This window comes from Saccopteryx leptura, chromosome 3 (assembly GCF_036850995.1).
Source record: "Saccopteryx leptura isolate mSacLep1 chromosome 3, mSacLep1_pri_phased_curated, whole genome shotgun sequence".
Lineage (NCBI taxonomy): Eukaryota > Metazoa > Chordata > Mammalia > Chiroptera > Emballonuridae > Saccopteryx > Saccopteryx leptura.
In genome coordinates this window covers 96779292-96794774 of record NC_089505.1, presented here as the reverse complement: position 1 = coordinate 96794774, position 15483 = coordinate 96779292, and the positions used below count along the sequence as shown (strand labels likewise).

At 47.1% G+C, this 15483-nt stretch overlaps 1 protein-coding gene across 2 annotated transcripts in view; it reads left to right on the top strand.

Annotated features, from left to right (window-relative positions):
- CAPZB (capping actin protein of muscle Z-line subunit beta) overlaps window positions 1-15483 on the top strand; it is a 135234-nt gene that overhangs the window by 61090 nt on the left and 58661 nt on the right. For both annotated transcript variants that reach the window (XM_066375256.1, XM_066375255.1), the window contains exon 2: window positions 648-737. In XM_066375256.1, coding sequence (XP_066231353.1) covers window positions 648-737 — 90 coding nt within the window. The remainder of the gene's footprint in view (window positions 1-647; window positions 738-15483) is intronic.

The window sequence follows — 15483 nt, the reverse complement described above, 5'->3', positions numbered from 1 at the left end:
GCAGCAGTGGTGGCTGTGCCCTGCCTGGTTTGCTAGACCAGCTAGAGTTGATTCTTGGCTACAAGTGGTTTGGTTCAGGTCCTGGTCTGTTTTGCAAGGGCCTGACACCATGGAAAATGTCCCAAGCTTTAGTAGAACAACTGAAGCACTAACTTTTGTGTGCATTTTGCCGCTTGTTCTTTGCGTGGCTTTCTCCCTGGCTTGGAGCTCTTCGAGATGATAAATTCTCTGATGTTACCTGTTTAAGTCCAGGTTATAGAAAAGGATAGAGCTTAGTCTGGAGTACCAGCATGCTGGCTGCAGAACCAATTGTGAGTTAACACATCTACGTCTCCCTGGTCTGCTGAGCTGGAGGAGAGCCGCCGAGGCTGTGAGATCTGGGTAGGATGGGGCTGCTTTCTGAGCTCTCTGGCCTGCTCCCCACTTCTCTGATTATCTTTTGGACTCCTCCACTTGGAACAGACACTGCTCTCAGAGAGAAGCGAGCAGTCTCCCCCAGGACATGGGGCACAGGGCCCACTGCAGGCCCGCTTGGTCGTAGAATAAATACCCTGGGCAGGTTGAAACTGCAAAACTCCTTTTTTAAAGAGGGGTTTGGGTGTTCCCATTGGCAAGGTGACTCAGACGCTTCTGTTTCTCCTCCACAGAGCGATCAGCAGCTGGACTGTGCCTTGGACCTAATGAGGCGCCTGCCTCCCCAGCAGATCGAGAAGAACCTCAGCGACCTGATCGACCTGGTGCGTGCCTTGTGCGTGGGGTTCCGGGGGCTGGTAATTGGTGTCTTTTGTGTGCCTTTTTCCATGGAGAACTCAAAACATACAGGAAACCTCTCTCTCCAGCCAGGCACCACCACTGGGTGATGAGATTCCTCCAGACGGAGAGATGAGTTCCATATGGTCCTTAATTTCAGCACCACCTGTGTTAATAAAGCTGATTTGCCTGGCTCCTTCCCCCGTGGCCTTGTACTCAGTTTCTGGAAGCTCTCCGAGGCCACACATCCAGCAGGCCTTCAGCAGTGCGTGGTGCCGGGGTGGCTGGTCCCCCTGCCACTGCAGAAGATCCTCTGGCCAGAGCAGTGTGGAACACTGCCCTGTAAAGTGCTTTAGTGGCTTTACTTCTGGTCTGAAATGGCATAAAACACAAAAGCCGGTTTTCGAAGCGCTCATTACATCTATTTTTTAACTATTTAATTTTTGAAGATTCAAAATCATTGATCTCAAAATGATGCCTCAGATTAACTGGCACCATAATATTTTAAAACTCTCAAAGTTTTCAAAAATGTCTATGAAGCTATGGGAAATACCGAAAAGAGGTCAAATAAAATCAAGCCTTAAGAGGTCAGCTGAGTTACTACATCATTTGGCCCATGAGTTCAGGCTCTGGAGCCTGGGCCTTGTGAGTCTGAGTCCTGTGCTTTTCCTGTGTCTCGTGTCTTCTTGGATATAATTATCAGTTGCCAGCCCTGGCTCATCAGTGATAGAGCTTTTATTTATGCTTTCATTTTGAGAGTACGTTTATTAAAGCTGGGGACAGTGAAACAAAGAAGTGCCTAGGATAGAAGAGGCAGCAGGAAAGCCTAGGTGGGGCTGCCTCGGCTCACTGGGAAGTCGGAGCAAAGGGGGGCTTAGAGACAGGCTCAGGGGGAAGCCCAGGACGAGCTGCTGCTCGCTGCCCACTGCTCCCCTGGTTGCAAGGCTCTGGGGTCCCTTTGAGTTTAGGAGATGCATGCTTGTGGGGGAAGACGTGGGGGAGGGCAAGCGGGAAGGGAAAGGCATGGGCATGCTCCTGGGACGGAGAGCGGGCCCAGTGAGGTTATCTTTTAGAACAGTGGTTTGAAAACTTGTTTGTATGCCATAGTGATATATTTAATTTCATTGCATGAATTTCAGAACTGTCTTAGTAGGAAAACAACATGCCTGCTGGAGACTCAGGTCACTGTCAGAACTCTTCACAGTGGTCTGGAAGGTCCGGAGTGCGGCTGCTCTATCTTTATAGGGACGCGGAGTCCGGTTGAGAGGCAGCTATGTGAGACAGAGTGGAGCCTGTTGAAGGAGTTATGACTTGCTATCTGTTACATGTGATGATTCAGGAAGTGGGAAGAAGGGGGTTTCTTGAGGTGAATGACCCAGATGAGAAAGCAGTGGCAGGTGCTTGTGATGGAAATAAAGAGGAGATTGGGAAATGTGATGGGTCCTGGCTAGACAAATAGATTCTTTTTTTTTTTTTTAGAGACAGACAGACAGGAATGGAGGGAGAGATGAGAAGCATCAATTCTTTGTTGAAGCACCTTAGTTGTTCATTGATTACTTACTTCTCATATGTGCCTTGACCGGTGGGCTCCAGCTGAGCCAGTGACCCCTTGCTCAAGCCAGCGACCATGGGGTCATGTCTGTGATCCCACATTCAAGCAGGCGACCTTGGGTTTCAAACCTGGGTCTTCAGCATCCCGGTCCAATGCTCTATTCACTGCGCCACCATCTGGTCAGGCAGATTCTTTAGATGAGTATTAAAGAAGATTGGATTGTGAGGCAGATGAACCTACTATACACTCCATGTCTGGGATCACAAAGCACGAGCCAGGGAGGTGGCATAAATGACTGAAGTGAACTTAGTGTAAACAAGGGGTCTGACCAGCGGGCTCCATCTGGGAGGGCAGTGGCCCCCTTGCTGAAGTCACTTGTCGCCCTGTGGACATGGTATCTGCTGCTTGTTTGCAGGATTTTCTGGTGGAGCTGTACATTTAGACTTGTACATGAAATACCCTGATTTTTAAACATTGGTCTGAACATTGGATTGATTGGAACTGATTTTGTGTAGAATTTGGTCTTGTAGCTGGGAGATATGAGTTGTGGGGACAGGGTTTAGAAAACAGTCTTTGTTGGGAAGTAGTGAAATATAAAGTGGGGGACAGATAGGTGTCCTGCCAGTCAGCAGGAGGGGTGAATTTGATGGCATGCTAATTGTTACCGTGAACCCCCTTACTGAGCTTTGTGCTAAACAGTTTACCCGCATGTCTTATTTAGCTCTCAGCAGTCCTGTTAGGTCGCATGGTGAGATGCAGTCCGGAAGTGCTGAATGTCTGTGTTTTTGAGTTATGAAGGCTTGTATCATATATGGAAAAGATGGGCACAGGTTGAAGGTATGATCATATCCTAACTTGGTCGGTTGTGGAGGCTTCCTTCTAAACTCAGCATGAAAGTGTGCTTGGCTGAATTTAAGTTTAGTTTGTCAATTTAGTTATTACTGTGTTTTAGAAATAAAGCAAGCATAGAATAAATGATGAGCAAATTTTTCTCAGTGGACTCTTCTTGGTGTTTTACAGGCTATTTTGTTCTTATAGCAACCAAAACGTTTTACTAGAGCAGTGTGTTTTCTCTGTGACTTGCTCATCGTTATTTTTAAGTGAGAGGAGGGGAGATAGACCCCCCCACACACATGCGCCCCAACCACCCAGCAACCCCCATCTGGGCTGATGCTCAGACCAACTGAACTATCCTTAGTGCCTGGGGCCAATGCTTGAACTACTCGAACCACTGGCTGCAAGAGGGGAAGAGAGAGGGAGAATAGGAAGAGAAGCAGATGGTTGCCTCTCCTGCGTGCCCTATCCAGGAATCGAACCTGGGATATCTATACACCAGACCGATGCTCTATACACTGAGCCAACTCTCCAGGGCCTCCCTAGTCATTCTTTACTTCAGAGATGTGCACATTGCTGCTTTTATGGAAACCTGGTCGCCTGGTTCCCTTGCTGCATGTGCCAGTTGTGCTAGGTCTCAATAGGGTGAATGGAGGAGCCATTTATCATTTTAACCAAATACCGGATGGGAGAGATCAGCCCTGACCTTGAGTTAGCAGGAGGATGCTTGAACCCAGGTTGAAGTGTCACACTGTGCCTGTCCCTAATATGTGATGTAGTATGTGGCACCCCATAGATTACTATCAAGAGTGCCTTCCTTTCCATGTTTAACTTGGCCTTCTGTAGATTGTGGCTGGAGAGAGGATGGAGGTAGGTGGAGGCTGTGGAACTGAGTTGGATGCTTTTGTGTTGGATTTCCTCAAGTTTCCATAATGTATAATGGCCACTTCACCCTTTTTTAGGTGCTTTAGACTGAGGAAGAAGCCAGGGTGGTGGTATGGCCGGGCAGCACCAGAAATCTTGATTTCTCCTGCTGGAGCGACTACTGGGTACCCTTTGGGTCCGATCCCTTAACACTCAACAGCCAGTTAGTTGTGGCGCATCTTCCTGATGTGTCGGTCTTACCTATTTAGGAGGAAAATGTTGAATAACTTAATTCATTGGTAATCTAAAATAGTAAACCATAGATGTATTATGGAGACTAGTTTAAAAATCACGTAATTAAAATAATACTAAATAATACTAGAGACTTGAAAGACATTCCCTGCTTAGGGTAGGCCACCTAGGACTGTCAGTTCACTCTTGTGCGCTGCTTCACAGGGAGGCTGGAGAAGTATGGACATCCCATCGGTTGTCCGGAGGCCAGTTTGGGGCCCCTCTACCTCCCGAGGCTGAACAAGAGGCCGTAATAGATTCCCATCGTCCAGAATGGCTTGGGGAATCGATGTTCTCATTAATTTTTTTTAAAATTTGAAGTATGATGAATGTCAACATGGAAATGAAGCATGACTTCTCAGGGAACTAGGATCTGGTAAAGCATGCCTCATTAAAACTGTATTGACATGCTGCTGAGGCCACTTGTTATTGATGGTCTTTTCTCAAGGTCCTTGCTTAGGACTGTAGTATCTAAAGGGCATTGGGGCTGGTTTTGTACTGAGTCCCAGGAATTACTTCTTTGAATGTTTCCCTTTAATCATTGTTATTTTTCTTCTATTTTCCCCAGGAATAACAGTTTCTTTTCTTTTTAACTGGATTTGGAGAATTCTCTTATTCTTGTAAGAATTGGTCCATGCCGAGTGTACTTCTGTGGCACTGCAGTTCACTTGCAGTTCTAGTTTCTTTCCAAAGCTTTCATTTCAGAAAACTGGCACTGTTATGGGTCCATCTAGAAGCAATGTGTCCAGGCCTGTTTTGTGGGATCTGGGACCAGTGAAATGTTCCCAAAGCCGCTAAAGCTGCTCCATGCACATCACTGTCGTTCTTCCCACGTGCACCTTCCTGAAATAACGAAGGGGAGGTGGTCTTTTTCAAGAAAAGCCTCCAATTTTAAGACTGACAAGAATGTTAGGATTTGCTAGCATTCCTCACGAAGGGAAAGGCCTCTTTTAGATGTCAGAGTCAGAGAACTGTAGGGAAATGCACTCGATTCAGCAGTGGTCTGATTACAGAGTAGTGTTAAAAGAGGAATGTGGCAAATGCCTGGCAGCTGGGCCAGGGTGGCCCAGGTTATCATGCCAGACCAGCTCGCTTTTTTCCTTTTCTCTCTCTAGCGTCAGAAGTTTTGCTGCCCTGGGATTATAATGCATACTCTTAATTGGCAGGGAATGAGCTTCTTTCGCAGATGGCCAGAACATCGTTTTATTGCATATTAATCCTACTGTGCTAAAGCAGGGGTTGGGAACCTATGGCTCGCGAACCAGATGTGGCTCTTTGGATGGCTGCATCTGGCTCGCAGACAAATCTTTAATAATAAAAGAAAATAACGTGAAAAATATAAAACATTCTCATGTATTACAATCCACTCATTTCCTACTGCTCATGTTCATGGTTGCGGGTGGCTGGAGCTAATCATAGCTGTCCTCCGGGACAACACCAAATTTTTATTGGATAATGCATAATGTACACTGGTCATTGTGAGGTCAGGAAGTAGACTTCCCCCCTTTTAATCAAGTAGTCAGCTAGCTAATTGCAGAAACCCTTTTGACGAAGATGGCTAAAAGAAAAAAAGATGAGGAGTATCGTACTTTTCAGCAGGAATGGACAGAGGAATTCGCCTTTGTGGAGAGAGCAGGTTCTGCAGTGTGTCTAATATGCAGTGATAAAATTGCATCAATGAAAAGGTCAAATATAAAGCGGCACTTCGACACACACCATACTACATTTGCATCGAAATATCCAGCGGGGGACAGCAGGAAGAAAGCATGTCAAGAGCTACTGTGTAGAGTGCAAGCTAGTCAGCAGCAACTCCATGTTTGAACCCAACAAGGTGACTGGAATTCGGCTAGCTTTGCTGGTGCTTTAGCAATTGTGAGAAACGGAAAGCCATTCACAGATGGGGAGTATGCCAAAACATTCATGCTTGATGTTGCCAATGAACTTTTTGATGACTTTTCGAATAAAGACAAGATAATCAAACGAATAAAAGACATGCCCCTGTCGGCAAGAACTGTTCACGATTGTACCATCATGATGGCAAATCAAATTGAGGCAACACAAGTGAAGGACATAAATGCAGCACCATTCTTTTCTCTCGCTTTGGATGAGTCAACAGACGTCAGCCATTTATCCCCAGTTCAGCGTGATTGCAAGGTATGCTGTCAGTGACACACTATGTGAGGAAAGTCTTGCTGTTTTGCCTATGAAAGTGACAACAAGAGGGGAGGATTTATTCAAGTCTTTCACTGAGTTTACTAAAGAAAAAAATCTACTGATGGATAAGCTTATTTCGGTGTGTACTGATGGTGCTCCGTGCATGGTGGGGAAAAACAGGATTTGTAGAGCTTCTTCGTGAACATGAAAAGAGACCCATCCTAAGTTTTCACTGCATCCTACATCAGGAGGTGCTTTGTGCTCAGATGTGTGGCGAGCAGCTTGGTGAGGTGATGTCGCTGGTCATTTGGGTGGTCAACTTTATTGTTGCCCGAGCTTTAAATGATCGCCAGTTTAAAACACTGCTGGATGAAGTTGGGAATAATTATCCTGGTCTGCTTCTGCACAGCAATGTGCGTTGGTTGTCAAGAGGGAAGGTGCTCAGCCGTTTTGCGACTTGTCTGAGCAAAATTCGGACTTTTCTTGAAATGAAAAACGTTGAGCATCCTGAGTTAGCTAACACTGAGTGGCTTCTGAAGTTCTACTATCCCGTGGACATGACTGAACATCTGAACCAGCTCAATGTGAAAATGCAAGGCGTTGGAAATACAGTCTTATCCCTTCAACAAGCAGTGTTTGCATTTGATAACAAGCTGGAACTCTTCATTACCGACATTGAAACTGTTCGTTTACTACACTTTGAAAAACTGGGAGAGTTTAAAGATGCATGCACAGCAGAGACCCTGCTCAACATCTTGATCTCCAGCAGCTAGCGGGCTTCACATTTAATCTCCTGCAATCATTCAAAGAGCGCTTTGGAGAATTTCGTGAGCACACTCGTCTTTTTAAGTTCATCACCCATCCACACAGTGTGCAGTGGACAGCGCCGACCTGAGTTACATCCCCGGTGTCTCTGTCAGAGATTTTGAGCTACAAGCTGCTGACCTGAAGGCCTAAGACATGTGGGTGAATAAGTTTCAAGTCACTGAATGAAGATTTGGAAAGACTTGCACGACAGCAAGCAGAGTTGGCGAGCTAACACAAGTGGGGAGAAATGAAAAAACTTCAACCCGCGGACCAGCTGATTGTCAAAACTTGGAACTTGCTTCCCGTCACATACCACACACTGCACCATGTGAGTATTGCTGTACTGACAATGTTTGGCTCTACATATGCATGTGAGCAGTCTTTCTCACATCTAAAGAACGTTAAGACCAACCTACGATCAGGTTTAACGGATGGAAGTCTCAACACCTGCATGAAGCTTAACCTTACCACGTATCAACCAGACTACAAAGCCATCAGCAAAACCATGCAGCACCAGAAGTCTCATTAATGGTAAGAAGTACTTTATTCATCATTGGTTAGCAACAGCATAACAACGTTATTAAAAAGAATTCAGAGACTTATTGTACTTTAAAAGTTGGTCTTACATAAAATGCACTCATTTTCTTGTATTTAGTGTTAAACATATTGTATGGCTCTCATGGAATTACATTTTAAAATATGTGGCGTTCATGGCTCTCTCAGCCAAAAAGGTTCCCAACCCCTGTGCTAAAGTGAAGCCGGCCGAAGTCCATTGTTAAGCTGTTTCAAAAATACCCACAGGCCCATGTGGGCCAGGAATCCTGTCATGTGAAGATGCTCTGTTGGCTTTCTAAACTTTGACCTTCTATGGCTTTGCTCTGCACACTGGCAGCAGTAGCTGGGGTGTATTTTGAGCCATGAGTTGAGGAGGGCGTTTGTTTCTGCAAATTGGCACCCAGCAAGCCCTCCATCCTTTGCCTTTTTAAGAGCAAACCAAAAATAAACCTAATTCTGTTTAACCAGGCAGAATCATCTCTGCTTGCACTTGTCACTTCACTTTTTAATTTTTTTTTTCTTTTCTTTGCTATCGGGTGTGCCCAGGTTTTAACCAAGAAAGGGGGAGGCATCAGAACTGGGAAAGCACCCAAGCCATCATCCAGGCTTGCGGGTAAAGGTGAAAGAGAAACCCAGGTGCTCTGACCAGGGCGTTGATAACTTGATCAGTTTTCATTTCAGCATATTCCTCTTTTTAGCAGCCAGAGTTGCCCTCCAGAAATAGAAAGGGCCAATTGGGTGCCGAGCTTTGCACCGTCAGCTTCAGCAGTGCCTCTACTTCGAACAGCTCACAGAGGTGTCCGCCTCTAGCCTGCGAAGCACATCTGCAGAGGAGCACGAGGCTTTGACAGATCAGTAGGCTGGAGTTTGTAGGGGGCACTTAGGCAACGGGGCTCAGTGAGCAAGTGAGTAGCTTCCCAAGAAGCTGCTCTTTGTGAATCTGCCCATGGAGCCAAGCTTCGATACATTGGGACTCAAATTAAGGCTACTATATTTACTAGTTCATTAATAGTACTGATTGTCTGATTTCTGCTAACTGTGGTTACTCAGATTTCAGTCTCTAACAGTTGATCCAGTGAAATCTGGAAATTATTTCCCAGTTACAACTGTGTGGAATGAGGCATCAAACTCAGTTCTGTTCCCAGGTGATGAAGATGGGCTGGCCCTCGGCGTCTTCAAGGGCCAAGATGTGATGTGGTGAAGCCGTGTTCCAGAGCGAGCGGGCTTATGTTGCCTAGTCTTCCCATTATCACCTCCATTTAAAACAGTCTCGTACCAGCATTTTTCCTCAGTTTCAGAGGCAATATGTCAATGTCTTCTTTCCAAAGGGGTCTTAGCCAAGGTAGATGAAAAGCTCAGTTGACATTTACTGAGCACCTCCAGTGAGTGAGGCATTGTGCTCAGCCTTAGGGGGAAATGTGGCTCTTCTTTCACAGGGGCGAAAAATTCAGGGACCCTGAAAGTAATCCCTGATACTTTGAGAGGTTGGGTCCTCTCATACCACCGGTATGCACGACTACTGAGCTACAGAACTGAGTTATTTTTTCTCTATTTAACATGTATGTGCCAGACAGCGTTCTTGGTGTTGGGGGTATAAGACGAAGGCCTTGCTCCATAGTGCTTACATTTCTTTGGGAATTCAGGGAGGGTTTTTCTGGAAGAAGAAAGACTTGACCAGGGGCAGCTTTGCACTCTTATCTATTGAACAGATACATAGCAGGCATACTTATTTTCCTTTGCCAATGAATAGAGGTGTTCTAGGCTCTTTAAAGCTTGTGCCCAGTTAGCAATGAGCTGGCTTCTTACTGCTTCTCAGATTCTTTCCCAAAGTATTCTGACAGCAGAGGGGACAAATACAGGTTTGGAGTTTTGGGGGCAAGTCCAAAAGTGGATGCCTCAAGTTGAGAATTTGGTTTTGTCTTTTTAAAAAATTGTGTTTTCAATCATAACATGGCCATATGCAAGGCATTTTAATATAAAAAGAATGCTTTTCCACCAAAAGCATCAAGTTGATGCTCCAGGAAGTTGGGCCCTATCCCCCTGGGGACATGGCTTTGCTGAGGCTCACTGTTAAAGAGATGTTTAGATGGGCTTCGTGACTGGGCCTGGGGTGGGGGGGTACTGGCCATGATACACCACTGATGCAATGGGGTCTGTGCTGCACCCCCTCACTGTACCTAGGAAAGTACCCTGTGGGTTTTGGGGACGGGGGGCTTGGCTCCCCTTCTCCCATTTGTCAGAGAGTTTGCCAGGAAGTGTTCTCTCCTGGACTGGATACTGTCCCTGGAGCATGAGCAGGGGAACGGATTGAATAATTGGTAATTACGTAACAACCCCTGCACAGTCTCTGTTGTCCTGGCGTTCTGAGCTCTCCTACAGGCGACACTGTGCTGCAGTCCCCTTTCACAAGGGGAAAAAGCATTCCAGCCAAGGGCCTCCAGCAGGATTTTAATGAACTCCATTCTTCGGAAAGTTGTGGTGAGCCTTTCATGCAAGCCTCTGCTCTTTGAATTGATTGCAGCTGTGGGACTGAACAGGGGCGAGCCAGCAAGCGGACCCCTGGCCCTAAGTACCGAGCTGGCCTCGGCCCTCTGCTTCCTGCTCACTCCAGCTGCCTCTCTGGAGCGAGGGGCCTCTCAGGACCCCACCCTGTGGCTGAGGTGGAGACCCAGCACCTAACGGGGCAGCCTCTGATTTGTGTCCTGTTGGCCGCTAGGCAGCCTTTCTAAACTGGGATGAACTGCCGTGATTTGCTTAGAAAGAGGGCATGGGGCTTCCCGGGGTGTCCTCACCTTACCTGCTCCCCAGCGATATGGCCAGAAGTGATTTGAAGTTCTCAGGAGTTCTGTGATGGCAGAACAATATGCCCTCATTTGAGTCCAGTAAGCCTGAAATGAATCGCCTCCAGCACAAGCAGTCTAGAACATTAAAACTTGCACTCAGGTGAATGAAGAAAAGTACCAGGACCATTCGTTTTGTGTGTATGTATTCCTTGGGACACCAAGACTGTTTCCAGGAGACTGATGAGATGTCCACTGGTCCTGAACAGTTCTGGATCAGGAGGCTTCCCAGAGGGCAGGAAGAGAACACAGAGCTCTGATCCGAGGACGGAATGAATGGAGTCAGGTGGTTCAGAAACAGGTCCAGTTATGTAAACTCAGGATATAGTACAAGTGATGTTCACTTGTGAGACAGTGATCATTGAATATAATTGCTGAAACAACCAATAACTTTAAAGGAAAACAAGCTAAGTGTCTATTGCACAGCTTGTGTCCGTACTCCTAGTGGATGAAGAACTGACATTAAACGGACAGGAAGGAACCAGAGGGAAAACTCAATGCTGCTTGCTATCGAGATGGGGCTTTCTAGGTCTTTCTATGGCCTACAAGCTCACACCAAAAGGATTGTTTTAATATATGCAAATTTAACTTAAATTTAACTTACAAGTTTAAACAAAATTCAGAGGCAAAGAACAAACTCAGGAAAAACATTTGCAGCTTATGGTGAAAAACTGCATCCTAAAATCTTCAGAAAACACCTAAAGGTTGTTAGTATCATCCCCACTTTTTAGTTCTGTTGTCAGAACTAAAAGAAGCAGCAGGGACTTTGGCAACTTGTCCAAGGTCACCAGGCAGTGGTGGAGCCACGCATTGACCTGAAGCATTCTGATCGCAGGCGCCCCAGCACTGTGTGCTGCTGCCTCCACTGATGCAGACAGGTGCAAATGCGGTGTGGGAACAGAGCGTGTGGTGCACAGACAGCTGATTCACAGAGGAGGCGATAAACGCTAACCTGTTTGTCTTTATCGGTCAGAAAAGTGGGAACTATTAATAAAACAAGATACAGACTGCTGGGAGAGGCTCGTCTTCTGATGAATCTGTTTCCTGCTCAGTGGGTGGATTAGATCTCCTGGATGCCAGCTGCCCTTTTCCTGACTTTTCTGAAGTTTGTCAGCTCACCTTGATGTGGGTCCCTAGCAGAACAAAGACAGGGATCAGTATAAGGAGCGCCCCAGGCGTTTCTCCATCTGTGTTGTCACATTAAAGGTTCTGAGAAGTCCTGCAGTGAAAAGAACCTGTTTTCCTTTAACCTAGCATTTTTCTAAGTTTCATAGAAGCTACTTTGGAAAACATTGATTCCTGGAAAGGTTTGTAACCTACATGTTAGATGGCCTGGATCCTGGACTCTTTTTGGCCGTGGCCTTAAGTGTGATGTTCGCTGCCAGGTTTTAAGTTTTCATAATTGGTTAAATAGCTTTCCTTATTGTGTCCCTCCCCCACACCCGAAAGAGAACTGCTTCAGAAAATGTCTAGCTCCTTCAGTGGGAGGGGAAAGGTGGGTGGGAAAAAAGCATTACAGGCATCAAACAGATCTTACTGGAAGCCAGGAAACCCGGGTTATAGCTTGGTGTCTGCCACACACTTGCTTTGTGATCAGCAGGTCTCTCTGGGACTCTGTGAAGCGAGCGCCAGTTTGTCTCAGTATCTGAGTTTGTTGCCTGTCACCATGGATACACCATGTTGATGACACTACTCTCAGGGTCCCCTTTTGTTGGCAGAAGAGGCATCGGTTTCTTATAGGTCTATGGTCATATAGCTGCCCCGTAGGGTAAGAATATGGCAGAGCTGAGCATGCTGGGGCCTCTGATTTCCCCCGGTTGATCTCCAGTCCCGGGCAAAGCAAGGGTGACTGGGACTTGAATCCCGGGTCTGCCACCATCCAGCTTTGAGTCCTCAGGCAGGTCGCTGCACCTCCCAAGGTTTCCTCCAGCGTACAGGATTGGGATAAGAAAACTGAATTCCTGGAGCAGTTGCCAGGATTGGTGAGTGTTCATAAAGTGTCAACATGTATGTGTAAAAAGGTGCTTAGTAAATGCTAGGTGGTGCTTTTATTAATTACCTTTACAGGCTTTCTGGGAGCTATGTGTTAACCCCGGATGTTGCCTGCCCAGGGGCTGTGCCCCAGGAAGCCTTCCTCACTGTGTTCTCACAGGTGGACCCAGCCCAGCCCTGGCTTTCACGGGTGGAGCTCATCACCTAACACAGGACTGTCGGACTTGGTTTATTTCACCTTGAAGGGGGAAGGTTAGGAGGCTCTCCACTGAGGCATTTTAGATGGTTAGGAAAACTGTCCCCCTGCTGTCCCTGAATAGTCAAGATTGGGGTCTCTGAATAGGAAGCTAGGAAATGCTAGTACCTACCACCCCAAAGTGAGTAGCGGAGGTCAGAGTTGGTGGTGGCTGACTGGTGTCATGACTGACTGGTAAGGACATCTGTCATTCTACAGAGATACCTAGTGTCATGCTTCATGTTCTGCCCTGGCAGGGAAGGGGCTCCCCGGATGCTGTGGTTCTTCCCTCCTCGTCCTGGTTGCTTGGGCTGGCGCTCTTCTCCCTGCTCCTGTTCCCTGAATGCATGGCTGCTCCTCCCTCTGAGTTCTTCGGAAGCCCTGGGCGGGGAGCTAAACAAGTGGTTGGGTGGTCTGACAGGGTAGGAGGGTCTTAAGGTTGATCTCACCTTCCGTGGACAAGCCAGCTGACATAGCCTTACTGGTCGTTTGACCTCATCGCCTTCACCTCAGCCACCCATAGGTGCCACACAGGTACCTGAGTGTTACCCAGGACAGGGCACCTGTGAACTCCGAGCCTCAGGATCCCTCTGTTGTCCAGTTTCCTGCTTTCTCGTGCCTTCACTTCATTCAGTTCACAGTTCCTTCTAACCAAGACTGCTAATTTCTGTTCATGTCTTGAACCCACATCTCTTATCACCCCCCTCCTCCCCCCATGCCAGTGTAGCCCCAGGGGTCCCTTTCTCCAGTGTGGGAACACCCAAGTCCACGTCTGAGGGAGTTTCACAGTCACCCAGAGGACCAGTAATGGTCCTCTGTTCCATGTTTTTTCCCTTCCTGGGCCTGTCGTGAGTCCTTCTCATGGTGAGGAGGCCGCTTTTAGCACCGCTCCTACTGCTGCCTGTTCATAGACATGATGCATGAAGTGCGGCTCATGTGTCACCAGTCAAGAAGTGGCAGTTTGATATGGGCTTGAAGCAGACTGCCCATTTATTTTGCATGTTTGTTGGAAATAGATTGGTTATTTAATGGTCCCTGGGTGCCCCCCCCCCCCCGAAATATACTTGGAGATCAAGTTTCTGTAGAATTCTTTGGTTAGGTGTTTTTAGGGCAATTCTTAGTCTAAGGTTGTTAGTCTGCATTGTCTACCTAGGAGCACTGTGATGTGATATTGTTGAGCACCTTGAAATTGAAAGGCCAACCAACTTCGCCTCTCGTCATCACGTTTCAGCTGTGTGACCTCTGAGCCTCGATGTCCTCATCTAGGAGGTGGGCATGATGCCACCAACCTTGAGTACCAGAGACTGTGTAGGTAAACTTCTAGTGTAGAGCCTGGCTTCCGGTAGCTGTCCTCATAGGGTTCTAAAGTCACATCACATCTGCATGGGCTTGATTGAAACCACCGTGCAAGTGAGTAAAAACCCTGCTGGCCTCTGGTTTTTCATTGATAACTCTCAGATGCCAGATGCTGCTGTCCTAGACCCTTAAACCGGACACCACAAAACTAGTCTTTATCCCATTTACAGATAGGGCAACTGAGAGAGGTTTAATGAGTTGGTCACAGGCTCACAGCTAGTTACTAAGCAGCTGAGTCAGGATCATCCCCAGGCCCATCTGCCTCAAATGACTGTTCCCCTGCCATGCTGTATGTGACAGCATTCTCCTCGTCACTGCAGGCTACCAGCAGACGGCCAACTCTGAATACAGATTTTGTCCCAGTAATTAGCACCTAGATTGTAGCTCTCCCCTTTCCACACTGAGAAACTGTCCTGTTCTGGCCTTCCATGTTAGAGATGAGGTGCTGATAGAGGTAGAGGCATCTGGGGCTGCCACCACTGAGCAGTGCCCCAGTCCCTGTTCCTGCTTTGTTGAGAGATCGGAGTGGGGTACCTTTCAGTACGCCCAGAGCCTTCCCGTTACTCACATACAGGAGTCGGGGCTTTGAGAGGCTGCAGGACGAGGAAGGACTCATCCTCCTTCTTTTTGGGTCATTGGCCCTCATCACACCGGACACTGTTTATTCGTTAGTCGGTTTGCAGTTGCCCCCTTGCCACATGTGTTGCTACCCTCTTGGACCTGTCGTACTCACAATTACAATTCATTAGAGTCCCTGTCAATCACAATATGCACAGAGCCTGTTTATGTGAGGCCTCACAGGGCAGTCCAGCCCTGTGTGTCACACAAGTGATGACCAACCAGATTCTAGGTGCTCGATGTGCAGGAGAAGAGCTATGAGCAGCACTTGTGAAACTCCAGGTTTTCAGGTCCTGGTAGGCCTGTTACCTTTTATGTAACTGAAACCTCAAATTAAGTCCCAGATTGATGTTACAGATGGTGATGATAGGAGTTTTGTCAGGTGGAGGCTTTGGAATAAGTATCTGACAGCAGGCCACTCGGAGGAGAGATTTGAGCCAAATACAGCAGAGATTTAATTATCGTTAATCTCCCTCTCTGCTCTTTTTGGAGTGTATAGGCACACTTAATTATTGTTGACTGGGAGCTAAAACAACCCTCCTGGTTCAGAACAAAACCCTGTAGGAGATTTGCCCCAGGCTGGGAATGATTACCCTTCACACAAGGAGGTTTTCCCTTTTCCTTTGTGCCGAATA